The 17069-nt window shown below is 46.2% G+C and overlaps 1 protein-coding gene across 6 annotated transcripts in view; it reads left to right on the forward strand.

Moving 5' to 3' along the window:
* The window catches only part of NCAM1 (neural cell adhesion molecule 1), a 258446-nt gene that overhangs the window by 178917 nt on the left and 62460 nt on the right, over positions 1-17069 (forward strand). For 3 of the 6 annotated variants that reach the window (XM_073320618.1, XM_073320620.1, XM_073320622.1), the window contains exons 9-14: positions 2044-2073; positions 7690-7840; positions 8701-8885; positions 9864-9960; positions 10826-10996; positions 15044-15175. In XM_073320618.1, coding sequence (XP_073176719.1) covers positions 2044-2073; positions 7690-7840; positions 8701-8885; positions 9864-9960; positions 10826-10996; positions 15044-15175 — 766 coding nt within the window. The remainder of the gene's footprint in view (positions 1-2043; positions 2074-7689; positions 7841-8700; positions 8886-9863; positions 9961-10825; positions 10997-15043; positions 15176-17069) is intronic. The other 3 variants (XM_073320619.1, XM_073320621.1, XM_073320623.1) reach the window with 1 other exon arrangement.

Consider the following 17069-nt stretch of genomic DNA (forward strand, 5'->3'; position numbering starts at 1 on the left):
ACAAATAAAAGGAAGTATTTCTTCACACGACGCACAGTCAACCTGTGGAACTCTTTGCCAGAGGATGTTGTGAAGGCCAAGGCTATAACAGAGTTAAAAAAAGAACTAGATAAATTCATGGAGGATGGGTCCATCCCTGGCTATTAGCCAGGATGGGCAGGGATGGTGTCCCTCGCCTCTGTTTGCCAGAGGCTGGGACTGGGCAACAGCGAATGGATCACTTGATGATTACCTGTTATGTTCATTCCCTCTGGGGTACCTGGTATTGGCCACTGTGGGATGATAGGATACTGGGCTAGATGGACTTTTGGTCTGACTCAGTATGGCCGTTCTTATGTTATGTTCATCTGCTTGCAAACTTTGCAGGGACTGTAAACCAGTTAAGGGGAAAGTTAGACAATTGCTGCAAGGAGATGTTAGATGTATCGGGTGCATTGCCCTCACCATCCCAAATTGGATTCATCTAAAACCTTCTTCCCCAGATGAAAGGGTTTGGAGGGGGATTAATACGTGACTGCAATGAGATCCATGCACTGACACAAAGTGCAGTAGCCTGGAATGCCAGCGAAGCAATGCCCTGGCATAAAACCACAGGCAAAGGTTTAGGATGATGTCAGGTTGGAATGCTCCTTGGCATTTCATATGGGAGCTCTGCAACCTCTTCTAAGGGGATTTGAAATGAAATGAATGTTCTGGGGTAGGGGAAGGACCTATCTATGGAAATCGCATAAACGTTGTGTGGAGTAGCCACAGTGAGTCCAGACATACACAATGAGGATGATGCTGAGTTAGTGTAACTTGCTTGTTAGGCTTCCATGGGACCTGAGCTTGGTTGGGATACAGAGAAATATAAATGTTCGGGGGTTGGAATCAATATGCAGAAGTCCCAACTAGTGCAGAAGTTGGTGGGTTAACAGTAGAGAATGCAAAATCAGGCAAGTCTGTACTGTATGTTAGTACTTCTATCTCATTTTGTTTGCTGATCACATTTACTTCACTGGAAGCCCTTTGGAAACAATGGTGCATTTCCCATCCTCATTAACTGAATGTCCATCTTTGTCTCTGCCATCTCCTGTTCTTTGTGTATGCCGCTATCATCCAACCGTCAGAGATACTCATGCCTTTGGGTCGCACGCTAACGCCCTCACGGCTGTGATATTAGCAGGTGATTTTTGACTCCTGAATGGAAGCAGGTCAAGCTGCAAAAGAAACAGACGGCAGGACAAAGTGTATGAAAAGCCGATTGATAGAGGAAAAGTGAACCCAACAACCCCTGGTCTTTCTGAACAGGGGTGATTATGGCCTAGGCTGCTGCTGGCTCACTCTGAAACTTACCTTTGTTGATAAGGCTAGTGCATGTTTGGAGAGAGTGCCTGCTATTTGTTTGTTCCATCCCCAGTAAGGATTGAGAGCATCCCTAAGTGGACTGCTAGCTAGAGAATTACCTAGTGGAGTAAAGAGTTCATTGTTGTTGTCTTTTGTTTGATTCTGGAGTTCACATTTTTCCTCAGCTGTGTAATATGAGAACTCTTATTCCAGACAAAGCATGCATGTAAAAATGGTACAAATGCATGGCCGTGTTAACAGTGTATCTGTGCAAATAACTAAATCAGCGTTAGGAAACCAGTTCTATAAATATCTTTGCATTGAGTGACCTGGGTCATCGGAGTTGCTTCCATGGAACATGTTTATAGAAGTGGTGAGATGCACCAGAGCAAAATATACAGTTGCTTAATGTGCAACAGCAGAAGCATAAAGTCTTCAAATATCATTAGCCCTTGATTAATAATTCATCTTAAAATCAGTTTTAAAAAATTAAAATGCTGAATGCAAATCCAAATTGAAGTTATATTGGGAAATGGAAATATCAGTGCTATTTCCCACCTCATCTTCCCCTTTCCCCTCCCAGAAGTGATCTAAATTGGAGCCTGCATGTGCACAGAATGCAGTGTGATGCATACAGTATGTTACCTAAATGCAACACTTGATAAACTTCTATTGCTTTTTTTGTGTGTGTGTGTGTTTTATATCTGTTCTTTCCAGGCTTCGTGGACTCGGCCCGAGAAGCAAGAGGTATAAGATTACCAGACCAGTAGCCAATCCCTTTAGGTTTTTTTAAAAGTGTTACAGATTAACATATCGCTAGTACAGTAACCAAGCCAGCTAAACCAGTATTAGTAATTTAACCGTATTAAAAAAAGAAAAAAGATCAGCTGATAGTGGTAGAAGTTGCTTGACTTATAGTGACGCATCTTTGGATGAGCAAACAAGCTGTGTCAGGAGTTGGCAGAGGTCATGCGTGAGAACCCTATTTGCCATTTAAACCACAAGACTGTAATTTTCAGTGGATGTGAAATCAAATAGACAAAAGCCCATTTAGCCAAATGGCCACCCGAGAGGTGGCACTTCGCTGGAATTATGAGACTTTCCCTTCCATGTAGTTTGGGAAAGTAGCTTCCCTCTAAGAACCTGGCTGCCTCCACTCCAGCCCAACTCACCTGTTTGCTCATTGCTCTCATTAGGTTCAGTCTTCTCTTAAAGAACAATTGCATCACATTCCATCTCAAAAGCAATGCAATTACATGTCCCCAGGCTGCGTTTCTCCACAAAATGCTCCTAAATTTACCTTATCTATCTATCTCTTTGTGGGGAGGAGGGGAAACTTGGGGGGAGTTAAGTGTATTTAAATAACACAATTTGGTGCAAGTCGGTTGATATTTTTCACATGAAATTATGTATTTAAAATATTCTATTTTTACATATTCATGATTTGTAGAGAGACTTCTTCCTTCCAAATGTGCCTGGGAACCTAATTCCCAAGCAAATAGCAGTGGTGGTTAGAGCTTGGTGACTGCATTTCGTATTCTTAGCAGCAGTATTTTGGTAGCCTGACTGAGTATCTTAACCCAATGGAAGTAGAGAGGGCGATGTGGTTTAGACAAGGTTTGGCTGTTACCCAAGCCCATCAACATCTGCTTCAGGTGAGGATGATGGGAACTTGCCTCGTCCTGTTCTGAAGTAGTATGTTGGAGAGCCATGAACATGGAAGATGGAGACGTAGAATATTCATGCTGGTTTCTACTGGAGGATTTGGAATTTTAATAGTTTCCTTTCTTTATGCCTAAGTTAATTCATGTTATAATTGTATATTCTTTAATACATTGCACTGTGTATCTCATGCCTTTTTAATTTCAAAAGTAATGCTACTAAACTTAGTCGGTCTGAAATCATTTCCCTCCCTGACTTCTAAAGGAGTTGAGTGGGGGTTTGTGAAGGATACTTTATTATACTCTTGCCTTGCGTAAGCTACTTTGGAGGGGAAGTAGCTGTTAGCTACTTGTGCTTCTGAACCCCAATCAGCCATGCTCTCATTCGGCATAGCCCTGTAAATCCTCCCTCACCATTCCAGCCCAGAATGTACTGGAGAAAGGGAGAGCGTCAGAAGTTAGCAGCAGATATGAACCAAAAAGAGTGTTATCACAGACAGCTGTTAAAAGCTCAGTTACAGGCAAAACAGACAGTCTTATTATGGCTTGAGTTGTGAACTGGACTTATCTGAAACATTCCACTCCAACATAATCCGGTCCCAAATTAATGGTGCCTTGTTGATATCTGTGCAAGGCAATGCTAATTCCCAGTTAAGTGCACTCTGACTGGGATAATGAAAGCACAGAGCTAGGATGGGTCCCTCATCTCCTTCCTTTTGATTTTCCAACTGTGTCCAATATTTCAGGGTGACTCTGCCTGGTGGTGCTTGCCACTTTGCTAATGATGCCAATATGTGTGAGAGGCAGTTGTGTGCCGGGGGGCGGGGGCAAGGGGTTGTACCTGTGTGCTCTATTTGGAGAGGACTCAAACATCCTAAAAACAGACTCTCCTGACCCACGTAGGAGTAAATGTTCCTTTAGCTCTGGAGTATTGAAAACCAGGCCAACTCTTTTGATAACATCTAATGCCCTGTGAATTGGGAAAAGTACAGAGAAGGGCAACAGAAATGATGAGGGGTCTGGAACAACTTCCATGTGAGGAGAGCTTAAAAAGCCTGGGAGTGTTCAGTTTAGAGAAGACGTGACTGAGGGTGTATGAAAGAGGTCTAGAAAATCATGACTGGTGTGAAGAAAGTGAAAAAGTTACCTCTTCACATAACACAAGAACCCGGTGTCACCCAGTGAAATTAATAGGCGGCAGGTTTAAAACAAACATCAGGAAGTACTTCTTCCCACAATGTACTGTCAGCCTATGGAACGTGTTGCCAGGGGATGTTGTGAAGGCCAAAATTATAACAGGGTTCAAAAAAGAACTAGATAAGTTCATGGAGGATAAGTGCATCTATGGCTATTAGCCAGGATGGTGAGGGATGCAGCCCTGTGCTTTGGGTGTCCCTACACCTCCAGCTACCAGGAGCAGGGACTGGACGACAGGGGACACATCACTTGATAATTGTCCTGTTCTGTTCATTCCCTCTGACGCATCTGGCACCAGTCACTGTTGGACGACAAGATACTGGGTTAGATGTACTGTTGGTCTGACTTTTATGACCACAGCACAATGAGCAAAGACAAAAAAATATGGTTTCACATGGAAAACATAGTGTGATAGACTAATGCCTCATTAGGAAACCTTTCACAGCACCTGTAAAGCTACCAAATGTAGTGATCCAGACTGGCACACTGTCCCATGCATGCATGAAATAGAGCTCTGTGTCTCTGTGTCCTGGAGACTGTGCCAGGGAGAGAGAGCAAAGTTGTTAGCATGTGGCCTTGGCTTGGTTTCGTCAAGCTTGCCGCAAACCTTCTTGGAGCAGGGGGGACAGGAGAGAGAGAGGCCGAATTGCTTCCATATTTTATCAATGGATATCAATTTTCTGCTTGTAGATATGAAAGGCTTAAAGGACAAAAAACTGCTGAGTTAATGGATTGAGATAGAGCTGGAAACAGCGGGGCCTGTCTTTTCAGCACAACTTGTTCAGAGCTGGATGATCATCTTTACTTATAATTAACTCTTTCAGCCTCAAGCTTTTCCCAGGCTGCAACCTCTAAACAAAAAGATATCTTAGACCCAGAAGAGCTGTGCTCCCAAGATCTCAATAGAGCGCTCTCTGCTAAGGCTCAGAGTTTCTTTTGGGTTTGAGATTGTAAGTCTGTTTAGCTGGGAGTTTGGAGCACTTACTGTTGTAATCACAACACGCAGTTGCGCACACACAAGGGAGTGCAATTTACCAGTTGGTAGTGTCCAGAAGCTTGTTAGGCACTCACAAACAAGTAGAAAAGGAGTACTTGTGGCACCTTAGAGACTAACCAATTTATTTGAGCATGAGCTTTCGTGAGCTACAGCTCACTTCATCAGATGTTTACCGTGGAAACTGCAGCAGACTTTATATACACACAGAAATCATGAAACAATACCTCCTCCCACCCCACTGTCCTGCTGGTAATAGCTTATCTAAAGTGATCAACAGGTGGGCCATTTCCAGCACAAATCCAGGTTTTCTCACCCTCCACCCCCCCACACAAATTCACTCTCCTGCTGGTGCTAGCCCATCCAAAGTGACAACTCTTTACATAATCAAGTCGGGCTATTTCCTGCATAGATCAAGGTTTTCTCACATCCCCCCCACCCCCATACACACACAAACTCACTCTCCTGCTGGTAATAGCTCATCTAAACTGACCATTCTCCAGGTTTAAATCCAAGTTAAACCAGAACATCTGGGGGGGGGGGGGTAGGAAAAAACAAGAGGAAACAGGCTACCTTGCATAATGACTTAGCCACTCCCAGTCTCTATTTAAGCCTAAATTAATAGTATCCAATTTGCAAATGAATTCCAATTCAGCAGTTTCTCGATGGAGTCTGGATTTGAAGTTTTTTTGTTTTAAGATAGCGACCTTCATGTCTGTGATTGCGTGACCAGAGAGATTGAAGTGTTCTCCGACTGGTTTATGAATGTTATAATTCTTGACATCTGATTTGTGTCCATTTATTCTTTTACGTAGAGACTGTCCAGTTTGACCAATGTACATGGCAGAGGGGCATTGCTGGCACATGATGGCATAGATCACATTGGTGGATGTGCAGGTGAACGAGCCTCTGATAGTGTGGCTGATGTTATTAGGCCCTGTGATGGTGTCCCCTGAATAGATATGTGGGCACAATTGGCAACGGGCTTTGTTGCAAGGATAAGTTCCTGGGTTAGTGGTTCTGTTGTGTGGTATGTGGATGTGAGAAAACCTTGATCTATGCAGGAAATAGCCCGACTTGATTATGTAAAGAGTTGTCACTTTGGATGGGCTAGCACCAGCAGGAGAGTGAATTTGTGTGGGGGGGTGGAGGGTGAGAAAACCTGGATTTGTGCTGGAAATGGCCCACCTGTTGATCACTTTAGATAAGCTATTACCAGCAGGACAGTGGGGTGGGAGGAGGTATTGTTTCATGATTTCTGTGTGTATATAAAGTCTGCTGCAGTTTCCACGGTAAACATCTGATGAAGTGAGCTGTAGCTCACGAAAGCTCATGCTCAAATAAATTGGTTAGTCTCTAAGGTGCCACAAGTACTCCTTTTCTTTTTGCGAATACAGACTAACACGGCTGTTCCTCTGAAACAAACAAGTAGATATCTGTGTTTCAAAGGGCTTAAATTGGAGTAGTCGGTAAGGCAAAAGGAGCAGGGAAAGGTGACAAAGTTCCATGGTTATATGGGTTGGGAGAGCCTGTCTTGAATGATTCATTCTTACGATTCAGGGATGTTAGGAGTTGCAACATTTCAGTTGTTAAGGAACAAGGTGATTCTGACAGACGGTTGTAATCTCTTTGAACACCTTGTGACCGGGATGTAATGCTCCCTATCTATATACTGCCTGACATATATATACTCACACACCGCATATAGGAGCAATTCCTAAATCGGCTTGAAGCCAATCACCTTATTACAGAACTTGTTTAAACTCACAGACCCTACGAAAACTTCAAGCAAGCGTATTCGAAGACTCATATATTTTCCCACCCTGTTTACAAATCTTGTGCTGGTCAGCCCCATGTTCAGACAGGAGCACTGAACTTTCACGCTACATGGCCTCTGATTCAAACTCAGGGTCCTGGTTCTGTGCTCACTTACACTGATGTGAATTGGGAATGACTCCACTGAAATCAGTAGCGTCACTCCGGTGTAAAACAGATACAAGTGAGAGGAGAATCAAGCCTGCGATCTGGGTGTTCAGGTCTGTTGGAAACTGACCTAGTCATAGTAGGGCTCTACAAGAGTGCAGTAAGTGGGGAATCCCTTAGCTAGTATCTATCAAGCCTTGCGTTGTAACTCTGAACACAAGAGCCATGGCTTGCCAAGCTTGGACACCTCTCAACCGGAGACACCACCTTCCTTAGCTGCGTATCTTTTGACATGTGCCAGCGTGGGATAGGTAACTCCTCTCCCTCTTCCTTGGTGCTTTGGGATTGCTGCATTCAGCCTTGTACAGCAAGGAGTAATGCTGCTTTGGTAAATTTCACTACTATACAGCTCTAGACTGCTTGCAGGTGATTGCTTCTAAAGTACTGAGCATGGGGTGGGCAGGGAGAGCTGATGGGGGAATAGAACTGTATTAAACCCTGGTGCCACAGTGGCCCGGCCTCCTTATACCCTGTCTGCCCCAAGCGGCTTGGTGCCCAGTCTCGTACTCTGTCTTCCTTTCCTACTAGACTCTGGATGGGCGGATAGTGGTGCACAGCCACGCCCGAGTGTCCTCCCTGACGCTCAAGGACATTCAGTACACGGATGCTGGAGAATATGTGTGCACAGCCAGCAACACCATCGGGCAAGACTCCCAGGCCATGTATCTTGAAGTGCAATGTAAGTATGGTCAATGGGCTCTTGTCTGCAGAGGGGGCAGTGTTGATTCCCTAAGAAGTGGCTCAGGTGGCCGCAGGGCATGCTGTCCGAAGGCTGATGCCTGTTAGATGGCAGTGAGCCATGTTCTGTTTCAGCGAAGGTCATGGGAGTCCACGCAGTCTAGAATCAGTTTCTGGGGTAAGAACCAGCCATATTGCTTTCTGGGAAGACAAATAAAGCAGGGTCCATAAACAGTTCTGTGTGCGCAAATGAAGGGCCCTGGGCCCTCAGCTGGTGTAAATCAGCACCACTCCAGTGCAAGTCCTGAGCTGCATCAGTTTATACCATCTGGTGACGTGTCCCAAAGTGTTGGTGGGCCAGGTTTGTGCCTCCTGAGGTAGAGCAAGGAAGCTAGATCCTCCTCAGTCCTCGTGCATTGGCTTGGTACAGCAGGGCAGCTGCTGTTCAAACCTTCCCCCAACTCCATTTTTGAACAGCCTAACTGAGGCCTGGCAGGACTTGAGGAGCCCTCTGCTCCACATCCTCCACCCATGGTATCATTCCCTTTGGTAGAGCATCCCCTGGTGCTCTCTGAGCAGCTGGAGGGCGTGCGCCCATGGGTGAGTGGCAGGAGGCACACTCTGTTCCCTGGATGTGTAATGCACTGTCTGCTGAGCCCCACCCCCAGGAGCTTAGCATTCCCAGCCCTTGCCAGCCCCAACTCCTATCCCCTGCCAAGGAGTGGAGCTCAGGACACCAGGCCCGGGAACCAGACCTGGATTTCCTGCATGGGAGTACAGAACCCCAGCTGGGGAACTGGGCTGGTGCAGGGGGGCATTTATGGCTCCAGTTGCCTCAAATGATGCTGTCTTGGTTCCCAGATGCCCCCAAGCTGCAGGGCCCTGTGGCAGTCTACACGTGGGAGGGGAATCAAGTGAACATCACATGCGAGGTGTTTGCTTACCCCAGTGCTGTCATCTCCTGGTTCCGGGATGGACAGCTGCTACCAAGCTCCAACTACAGTAACATCAAGATCTACAACACCCCATCAGCCAGCTACCTGGAGGTGAGGACAGGGGGCTCTCAAGGGGAGGGATATGAATGTACAGTCTCCATGAGTTATAGATTAATGTATGTTTGTGGCACCGAGAGCCCTGATGGGAGTTCTCTGTCCCTCTGTGCGGTCTGTTGCTGCCCCATCTGTAAACAGGGAAGAAGCATTTCCAGCCCCTAGTGGCAAGAAGTTATGGCCTGGCCTGTGGCAGGAGCAGAGATGGCACACTGTGTGCCAAGAGACAGGACCATTCCAATTAAGGGCTGAAGAATGGATTGCTCGTTAGTGGTCAGAAGCATGCTTGGCTGCAAACCAGTAAGAGGCCCATTCTCTGCCCTGAACAGGTTGCAGTCTAAATGTTGGACAAGAGGGAACACGTGAGAGTGACGCATCATTGTAGGCAGGGCAAGGAATCAGGAGGAAGCACCCAACTTACAAATGAAATAGGATTGTTGTTCATTTGTTGTGTCTATCCGGGTAGTTCCCAAAGGATCCAGTCAGGACTGTGACCCCTTTATGTTGAGTGCTGCACAGAGCCCTAGGAAGACACAGTCTCTTGCTCTGTATCTCGGGACGATATCTGTGGAGACGCACCTGATCTACAGTCTCTTCCCCTTCACTGTGGTACATGTGTGTGTCATTGTGCAGTTTGATTAAAGGAGAGAGGATGCAGGAAAGGAGGAGATAACAAGGCAGGAGGCTAAAGAAGGCCCTTTGACCCCTGTAAATTGAACAGCCTGTGGAGCAGAGGCAGGGCCTTTTCTTCAGCTTCTCACCTATCACCACAGGGCCCCTGGGCAGCCTGCATGTGTCTCTGATGCGCTGATGCTCAGCATCCATGTGTGTCTCTGATGCGCTGATGCTCAGCATCCATGTTATGGTACCTTGGTATCTCCCCCTTCAGTAAAACCCAGCAGGGGTTGGGGAAGTTGGGCTTTGAGATCTGGGTGCATCCTTAAACACCCCCACTCCTGATCCTTAAACGTCCAGGTGACACCGGATTCCGAGAATGACTTTGGGAACTATAACTGCACCGCAGTGAATCGCATCGGCCAGGAGTCCTCAGAATTCATCCTTGTGCAAGCAGGTGAGTGTCCCACACAGCCCCTTGATCCATTGACAGGAGGAGGGCTGGCGGGATGCACAGGCAGTCATTGCACTGGTGTGATGAAGGGAAAGCCTTTCTCTACTCCAGGTGTCTGCCTTGAGGGGCATCAGAGCAGCCAGTTGTAGCTCACAAGTTTGAAGGTGGTGTCAATTCCAGGAATTTTGGCTCCTGCCCCATTTTTGGAGGTGGCTGCTTTTTGCCCGAGTAGGCCTTTGTGCACCCTACAGTACCCACTGATGCTGTGACAGAATCTTGCTTTTTGGCTTTTAATAGCAGCGTCGTGAACTATCCTCCATAAAACTGCTGCCACACACAAATCCCAAAGCAGCACATGCCAGCCAGACAGGCTTCTCCACCTGCCTTGGTAACCAAACAGGCTGGGAGGGGCTCCACTATCCTGAACTCAGAGTGCCCTCAATAATTAATGTGCCCGGTTGCCATGGAAATAGTTAGGAATTACCCAGCTGTACATTCAAATGTTCTGTGAGGAAGGCCCGAAGCAGCAGAATAGTCTCCGGGGTGCATGCATAGCCATGTGCCAGCTGTATTTATTCGTCAGAGTAAATAAGTGACCAGGAGGGAAATGCTACGAGTCTCCTGTCCCTGATGGGAGGGAGGAAATGAAAACTCCACAATTCACAGAGAACCTGTTTGCTTCCCAAGAGTCCCTGAAGCAAGCCTGGACGAGGACAGGGTCCCACCTGTAGGCCTGAGCACAAGGCAGAATGCAGGCAGATGTTTCTGGGATTGCCACAGACACCTGCTCTCCAAGGGCACAGGCTGTATGAACATTTGCCACCTGCCCTCTCCACATCACTGCTTATTATTTTCCTTCCTCCCCCAGATACTCCGTCCTCTCCTTCCATTGACAGAGTGGAGCCCTACTCCAGCACTGCCCAGGTGGAGTTCGATGAGCCCGAGGCCACCGGTGGGGTGCCCATCCTCAAGTACAAGGCGGAATGGAGAGCACGGGGCGAGGAGGATTGGCATTCCAGGTGGTATGATGCCAAAGAAGGTAGGGTGTGAAAAATCATTGTCCCTCTTAGCATCTCAAGAATCGCTTCTTGTTTTTGGAGTGAGAAAGTTCCCCCCTCTAACTTCAGCATCCATTCTAGGCTCTTCGGGATTCCCAAAGTGGAATCCACACCATGGTCAGGTGTTGGTGGTATTCTAAAATCACTCCCACTGGTATGAAGTGTATGCCTTCAAGTTACCCTGCTGTGTGCTCTGTTCCTGCCATTCAGCTGTGCAGAGCCCCACTACTTACAGGATCAGAAAACAATAGTGTCAACAAAGACTCTAGACCTATTGTTATTACGTATGTAGTTATTTGTATTGCAGTATCACCTGGATTTCTCAATCAGGGATCAGTCCCCATTGTACTAGTTGCTGTGCACACGTGAAAACACAGTCCCTGTCTCAAAGAGCTTGCAGTTTAAGTAACTGTGATCTAAGCAACAGAAATAGTATTGTGCTCACCTGATCTTTTCGTTTAAAGCCAAACCCAGCTGAGTTCCAGATCCAGTTTTCCCTGGGTCAAAGGGTCATCCGACTGGTTTGCAAGAAGCTCATTTAAGAGGAAGGTACCACCATGCTTCATAGGGAGGATGAATCTAAGCAGAGAGAGAGAGAGACTCACTCATTAGACAGAAATCTATATAGCCGGGGGTGGTTAAGAAGAACCCTCCCTTTTAAGCATCGGAATTAACTCCAGCTTTAACATTTTTAAGGGACCTTCCAGGTCATCTGTCAGGGACGTTCCATGGGCAGGTTCAGCGCTAAAATATGGGTCATTAGAACACATTATTTGGGAATATAGGAGTCACCATGGTCCAATTAACCCAGTGCCCTTTCTCTAACAGTGGCCAGTACCAGTTGTTTCTGAGGAAAGTGTGAGAAACCCCATGGTGGGCAGATGTGTGGTAACATGCATGCCTATGAAGGTCTCATCCTAATCTCTAATACTGAATAATCGGATTAAGACCTAAAGCATGAAGTTTAATATCCTTCCCAAAGTTTTTTGTTAGTGTTAAATATTATAGTGGGATATTCTTTCTCCATACAAATGTATAATCCCTTTTCAAATCTTGCACAGTTCATGGCCTCAGTGACATCTGGTAGCAGTGAATTCCACAATCCAATCACTCATGAAAAAATATTTCCTTTATTCAGTTTTGAGTTTCCTATCTTTTAGTTTCATTGAACGTCTCCTTGTTCTTGTGTTGTGAAACAGGGAGAACAGAAGTTCCTGGTCTGTCCCATCTAGACCAGTCATTATTTTATATAATTTTATCAAGTCCCCTCTTCTTCGTCTTCTAAGGTAAATAGTCCCAGGCCTTTCAACCTCCAAGGCCCCCAGTCATTCTCTTTGCCGGTCTCTGTACCCTTCCTAGTTCAGCAATATCCTCAAGGTCCTTCATTTTCAGTTTTTATTTTGTTTAAAATTTCCCAGGAATTTAAGTGTTACTACAAAAATTTTAAAAAATGGATGAAAATTAATGCAAAAAATAGCGTCACGTTTTTCTGGGTCAATATCACATTTAACATTGGGGGACTGGAAAACCGAATAAAAGCAACTTATAGAGAAAAATAAAGTATTGAACGTAAAAGCAGTTTAATGCTATGGTTTATTTAATGAACTGTATATTAACAATACATACACATATGAATGCACATGTGTATTTATCTGCCACTGTATTGCCTTCCTTTAACAGACAGCCTCATATTTACACTTAGACTAACTTATTAACAAACATATCTGCCTAGCATAGTGTGCTGCATTTTCTTTACATAATCAGTATTTTCATGTATTTGGTCCAAAATTGAGGTGAAAATCAGTAAAAAAAAAAAATAATACCTTCTTAAAGCCTGGGAATTTTTCAGTGAAAACTTAAAGAATCTTAAATACCCTATTCAAGATGGGGTGACCAGCTCTGCACACAGGAACCCAGATGGAGCTGCCCCATTAATCTGCATAATGGTTTCATTCATGTATATTGGTTTGTACCTCCTGCCCAAGGCACTCTGTGCAGCGCTGCCATAAACTACAGAAAGCAACCAGTCAGCAGAGTCCAAATTCCCTTTTCCCCAGGAGGTCTAACTCCCATCAAATCATGCAGCATGGCGACAGTCTGTGCAAATCTATACACCTTAAATTCCCCCTGGAGTCCAGTAAACCAAGGCGGTTTGGCGCTGGTGGAGGGAGAATCTTGTTCCAGAGGGTTCTACCATATGTATTATTATTTGCATTACCATAGCACACTAGAGTCCCTTCCCCCCACAGGAATTACATCGCCATAGGTACAATCAGATTTGGTTTCTCCATTTCTTCCTTTCTGTGAAGTGGAAATAGATTTTCTTTAGTTCAGCCAATAAAAACCTCACTAAGTCCCCCCTCCCACCTCTCTCCTTAAACTGTGTCTGAGCCTCACGGCTTGATTCCTAAGGGAGGGTTGCAGCCTCTTCTCTTGCTGGAGGCTTGGCTCCCAGTCAGTTCGACAGGAGTTGAGCAGACAGATAGCTGTACTTCTTCTCCCGCATCAATCGTTTGCGCCTCCAGGGTTTCTGCTTTTAAATTGTGCTGTGTCAGGAAGAAGGAAATCTGTCCCCACGGTGATGGCTCAGGGTCATGCAGAGGCTGTGGTAGCTGGGGCAAGGTGAGGAATCCAAAATGATTCCTGTCAACCTTTGAGCTGGATTAGGAGTCAGGTGATGTGTAAAACCTCTAGTCTGGCTGCATCTGCAAGAGCCTGTCGAGTACCACCAGCCTGCAAAGCTTAAACTGAGGGTCTCTGCCCATTTCATCACACACGATACTGTAGACAAATAGCAAATGGTTTTCTCGGCCCCTCCTTCTAAAGAATCCAGCATGTGACAGTGACGGTGTGCTCTGTGGGATCTGGTTTCCCCTTGAGGCATTGCTTTTCCCAATTGGTATTGAATACTAAGTTGTATGATGGAACACAACGAGGCCTAGACCCTACAACCAGAATCTTGGGAGGTCTGTAAGGGGAGTGAGACATTCTGCCTTGCATATGCCAAGCAATGGCCCACAAATAACATGAAGTACAAACCCTGCGTGCACATTGAGCAGTGAGCCATTCAGGTGGAAAGCAGTGATTTTCCCAGATCTTTTCCATTGCCGGGATCCTCCCTTTGATGTCTCACCCATCCAGCACATCATGTTTGTTCTTCTCTGCTGAGCAGAGATGCACTGTGGCTGCCTTGACAAATCAGCCTCCCCTGCATATGTATGCTCCCCAGCATGCAGGAACAAAGCTCCTGTTCTCACTGCAGGGTCCCATTCAGGTTCTTTCTCGGTGACTTGCACTGATTACAAGCCCAGATGTCATACCTTGAGCTTTGCACATGGATGCAAGAGGGGCTAAAGGGGTAGATGGGAACACTTAGGAGCCTGGAGTGTGCCTGGCTCCTCATGTGCCCCCATGCTGTGCAGACCCCTTGTTCTGTCTGGGGGGAGAGCAGTGGCTTTATTCCGCGGTGTGGTTAAAATACAGCTAGCTATCCGTTCTCATGGATGCAGCAGATGTAGGTATGCACCCTACGTGCACAGACACGCCATGTGAATGCTTGTGCTGCCACATCTGCATTCCCATCCCTCTGTCACTTGCCTTGCTTTGGCTGCTGCTGGACTGTTTCTGTGAAACGTTCGGGGAGCCTGGGCTTGGAAGCCACACTCCAGCAGCTGACCAGCACTGGGCTCTGTACGCTCTGCAGCCACAGCCCCGCATTGGGGTATGTAGGATCACTCCTGGGAGAGCCCCGGTGACGGGTGCAGCGGTTGCTCCCCTTGGTGTCTGCTCTGGGCGTCACCTTGTCTCATCTCCTTTGGAGAGGCCCAGGCGGCAATGCTAGCCCTGCAGTCTTTACACTGAACTATCCACAAAAGAGGGTGGCTTTGTTCCTGGGGCTTTCCTGCAGGGCCAGGCACAGCCCGCGCTCCATCTGTGTGCCTGACATTACAGGATATGAAAATCGGCTTGTACTGACTATCCATTCAAACCCCACTTTTCCCTTTTCCCCTCTCTCATTTCTGCAACAGCAAACATGGAGGGCATGATCACCATCATGGGCCTGAAGCCAGAGACAACCTATAACATCAGACTGTCAGCCATCAATGGCAAAGGCCTGGGAGAGATCAGTCCGGTGTCTGAGTTCAAGACCCAGCCAGTTCGTAAGTAAAAACCAGCCCTTCCCCCCCTCTTTCTCTTGCAGGTCTTGGTGCACCCTTTGCAAAGTCTATTGAGCTTTTATGATTTTGCCGGATTCCATCATTAATATTTTCCCTAGAGTGAGATTTTGTATTGGGCCGCACCCCCAGGACTGCAACAAATGTTCTACTCTCCATGAGACTTGGGCAGCAGTCAATCAGATGGCATTTTCATAATACAAACAAGCAGCCCATTGAGAAGGGCTGGGTCTCCCAATTGAAGCTACAGGCTATTTTCATTGCTTGGGGGCTAGGGGAGGAATCTTGGGGGCTAGGCGTGGGTGTCAGAGAAGCTGCCATGAGAATGTGTTTGAAACTGCAGGAAGGAGGGAAGGTTATTTCACTGCGCCGCTGTTTGCTCTGTTAAAATGTTCATCTGCCTTGCTCTGCATCATCTCCCTCTGTCAGTGGGATGCTTCTCTGCAGCCTGGGGCCTCCCCTCCCATCTTGATCATGAGCAAAAAGCCCTGGAGTCAAAATCAGGTTTGATTTTTGGAGGTGGGATTCAGTGTGAATTCTGCCAGCTGGGAAAAAGAGAAAATAATGACATTCCTTGTGCATGAAGAAGCATACTGGAGCCAGAAGGGAAGAGCTGATGTTTGCTTTATATGGAGTCCCTCCCTCTTTTATATCTGATCCCAGCCAAGGACTTAAGATCCTGGGTCAGCCCGAGTTGACTCCTTGTGAGTTCCTGCCATGCTCCCCCGTGGTGTTTGATGTGGCGTTCACCCCTTTCATAAGGATGTGCCTGAATATGTCCACATGCATCTCCTGCTCTCCTGACTCTGCTCAAGCTAATGATGCTTTGCAGGCACTGTCATGAATTCAGAGCTGTCTCCTCCATGATGCTCTAGTACACTGCCACTGATCATTCTGAAGCTCCTGAGAGTTTTGCACAGTCCCATAGGTAGCCACACTCCTGGTCACCCTGACTATCAAGCCCAGGAGCATATCAAGCCCAGCTCCATAGTCTCTGTTGCCTCTCCATCTCTTTGACATTTTTGTTTTTGGGTGTATCTCTTTTCTTTTTGTCTGTGTTCCATCTATGGAAAACCGCAGGCATTCCTCATTCACGTAAGTGCCTCGCTGCATCTCTTTCTTTCTAGCCATCCCTGGAATGCTCCCCTAACATGCCAGAGCTCTAGCATTTAATGTAGTTTTTTCTCCCTCTCCTTGTCCTTAGGAAAAACGTAGCCCATACTATCCATCTCCTAATAACACTGACCCTAGAGTAGCCATTCTGCTCTGCTTAATGTGGCGCTCTGTTGAACTGAGCTCAGAGGCCTGTTCCCCGTTGTACAGCATGCAGTATCAACAATTCGTCACTTGCAATGATTTTTCTAAAGGTAACGGCACTGCTGGATCAGCAGTTTCGGAGTAGAGTAGCAAAATGTTTCTTGGTTAGCACTCATTAACATTTTTTAAGTTTTCATGAATTTTAGACGTTCAGAAAACAAACAGCAAAGAGCTTTAATGTTTAAGAAGAATTTTCTTGTTTTTCAGCCAACTCAGAAATTTTCAAAGATTCTGAATTTTTTCAAAATTTGGAAGTAAAAGGGGGGAAAAATTGAGAAAATGTTCACAATGTCCCCCCTCCTTTTAACAAACTCTGTTCATAGTAGCACTTGCAATCCTCCAGCAATCAAATGGATTGCAGCCACTTTCCCTTTAGTGCACAGACATATCTCCTTCTCCACCAGCAAAAATCCAAAATTAACTGAAGAAAATTAATGATGGATTTGATGTGTGTTTGTTTAGAACACTTAGGTTTATCATCCAGGCTTAGTCAAAAAGTATTCATCACATATTCCATAGCTATTCCTGCCTTTCAGATTAACAGCATGGCAGTGAGGAGATG

The sequence above is a fragment of the Lepidochelys kempii genome, chromosome 22 (genome assembly GCF_965140265.1).
Source record: "Lepidochelys kempii isolate rLepKem1 chromosome 22, rLepKem1.hap2, whole genome shotgun sequence".
NCBI classification, from domain to species: domain Eukaryota; kingdom Metazoa; phylum Chordata; order Testudines; family Cheloniidae; genus Lepidochelys; species Lepidochelys kempii.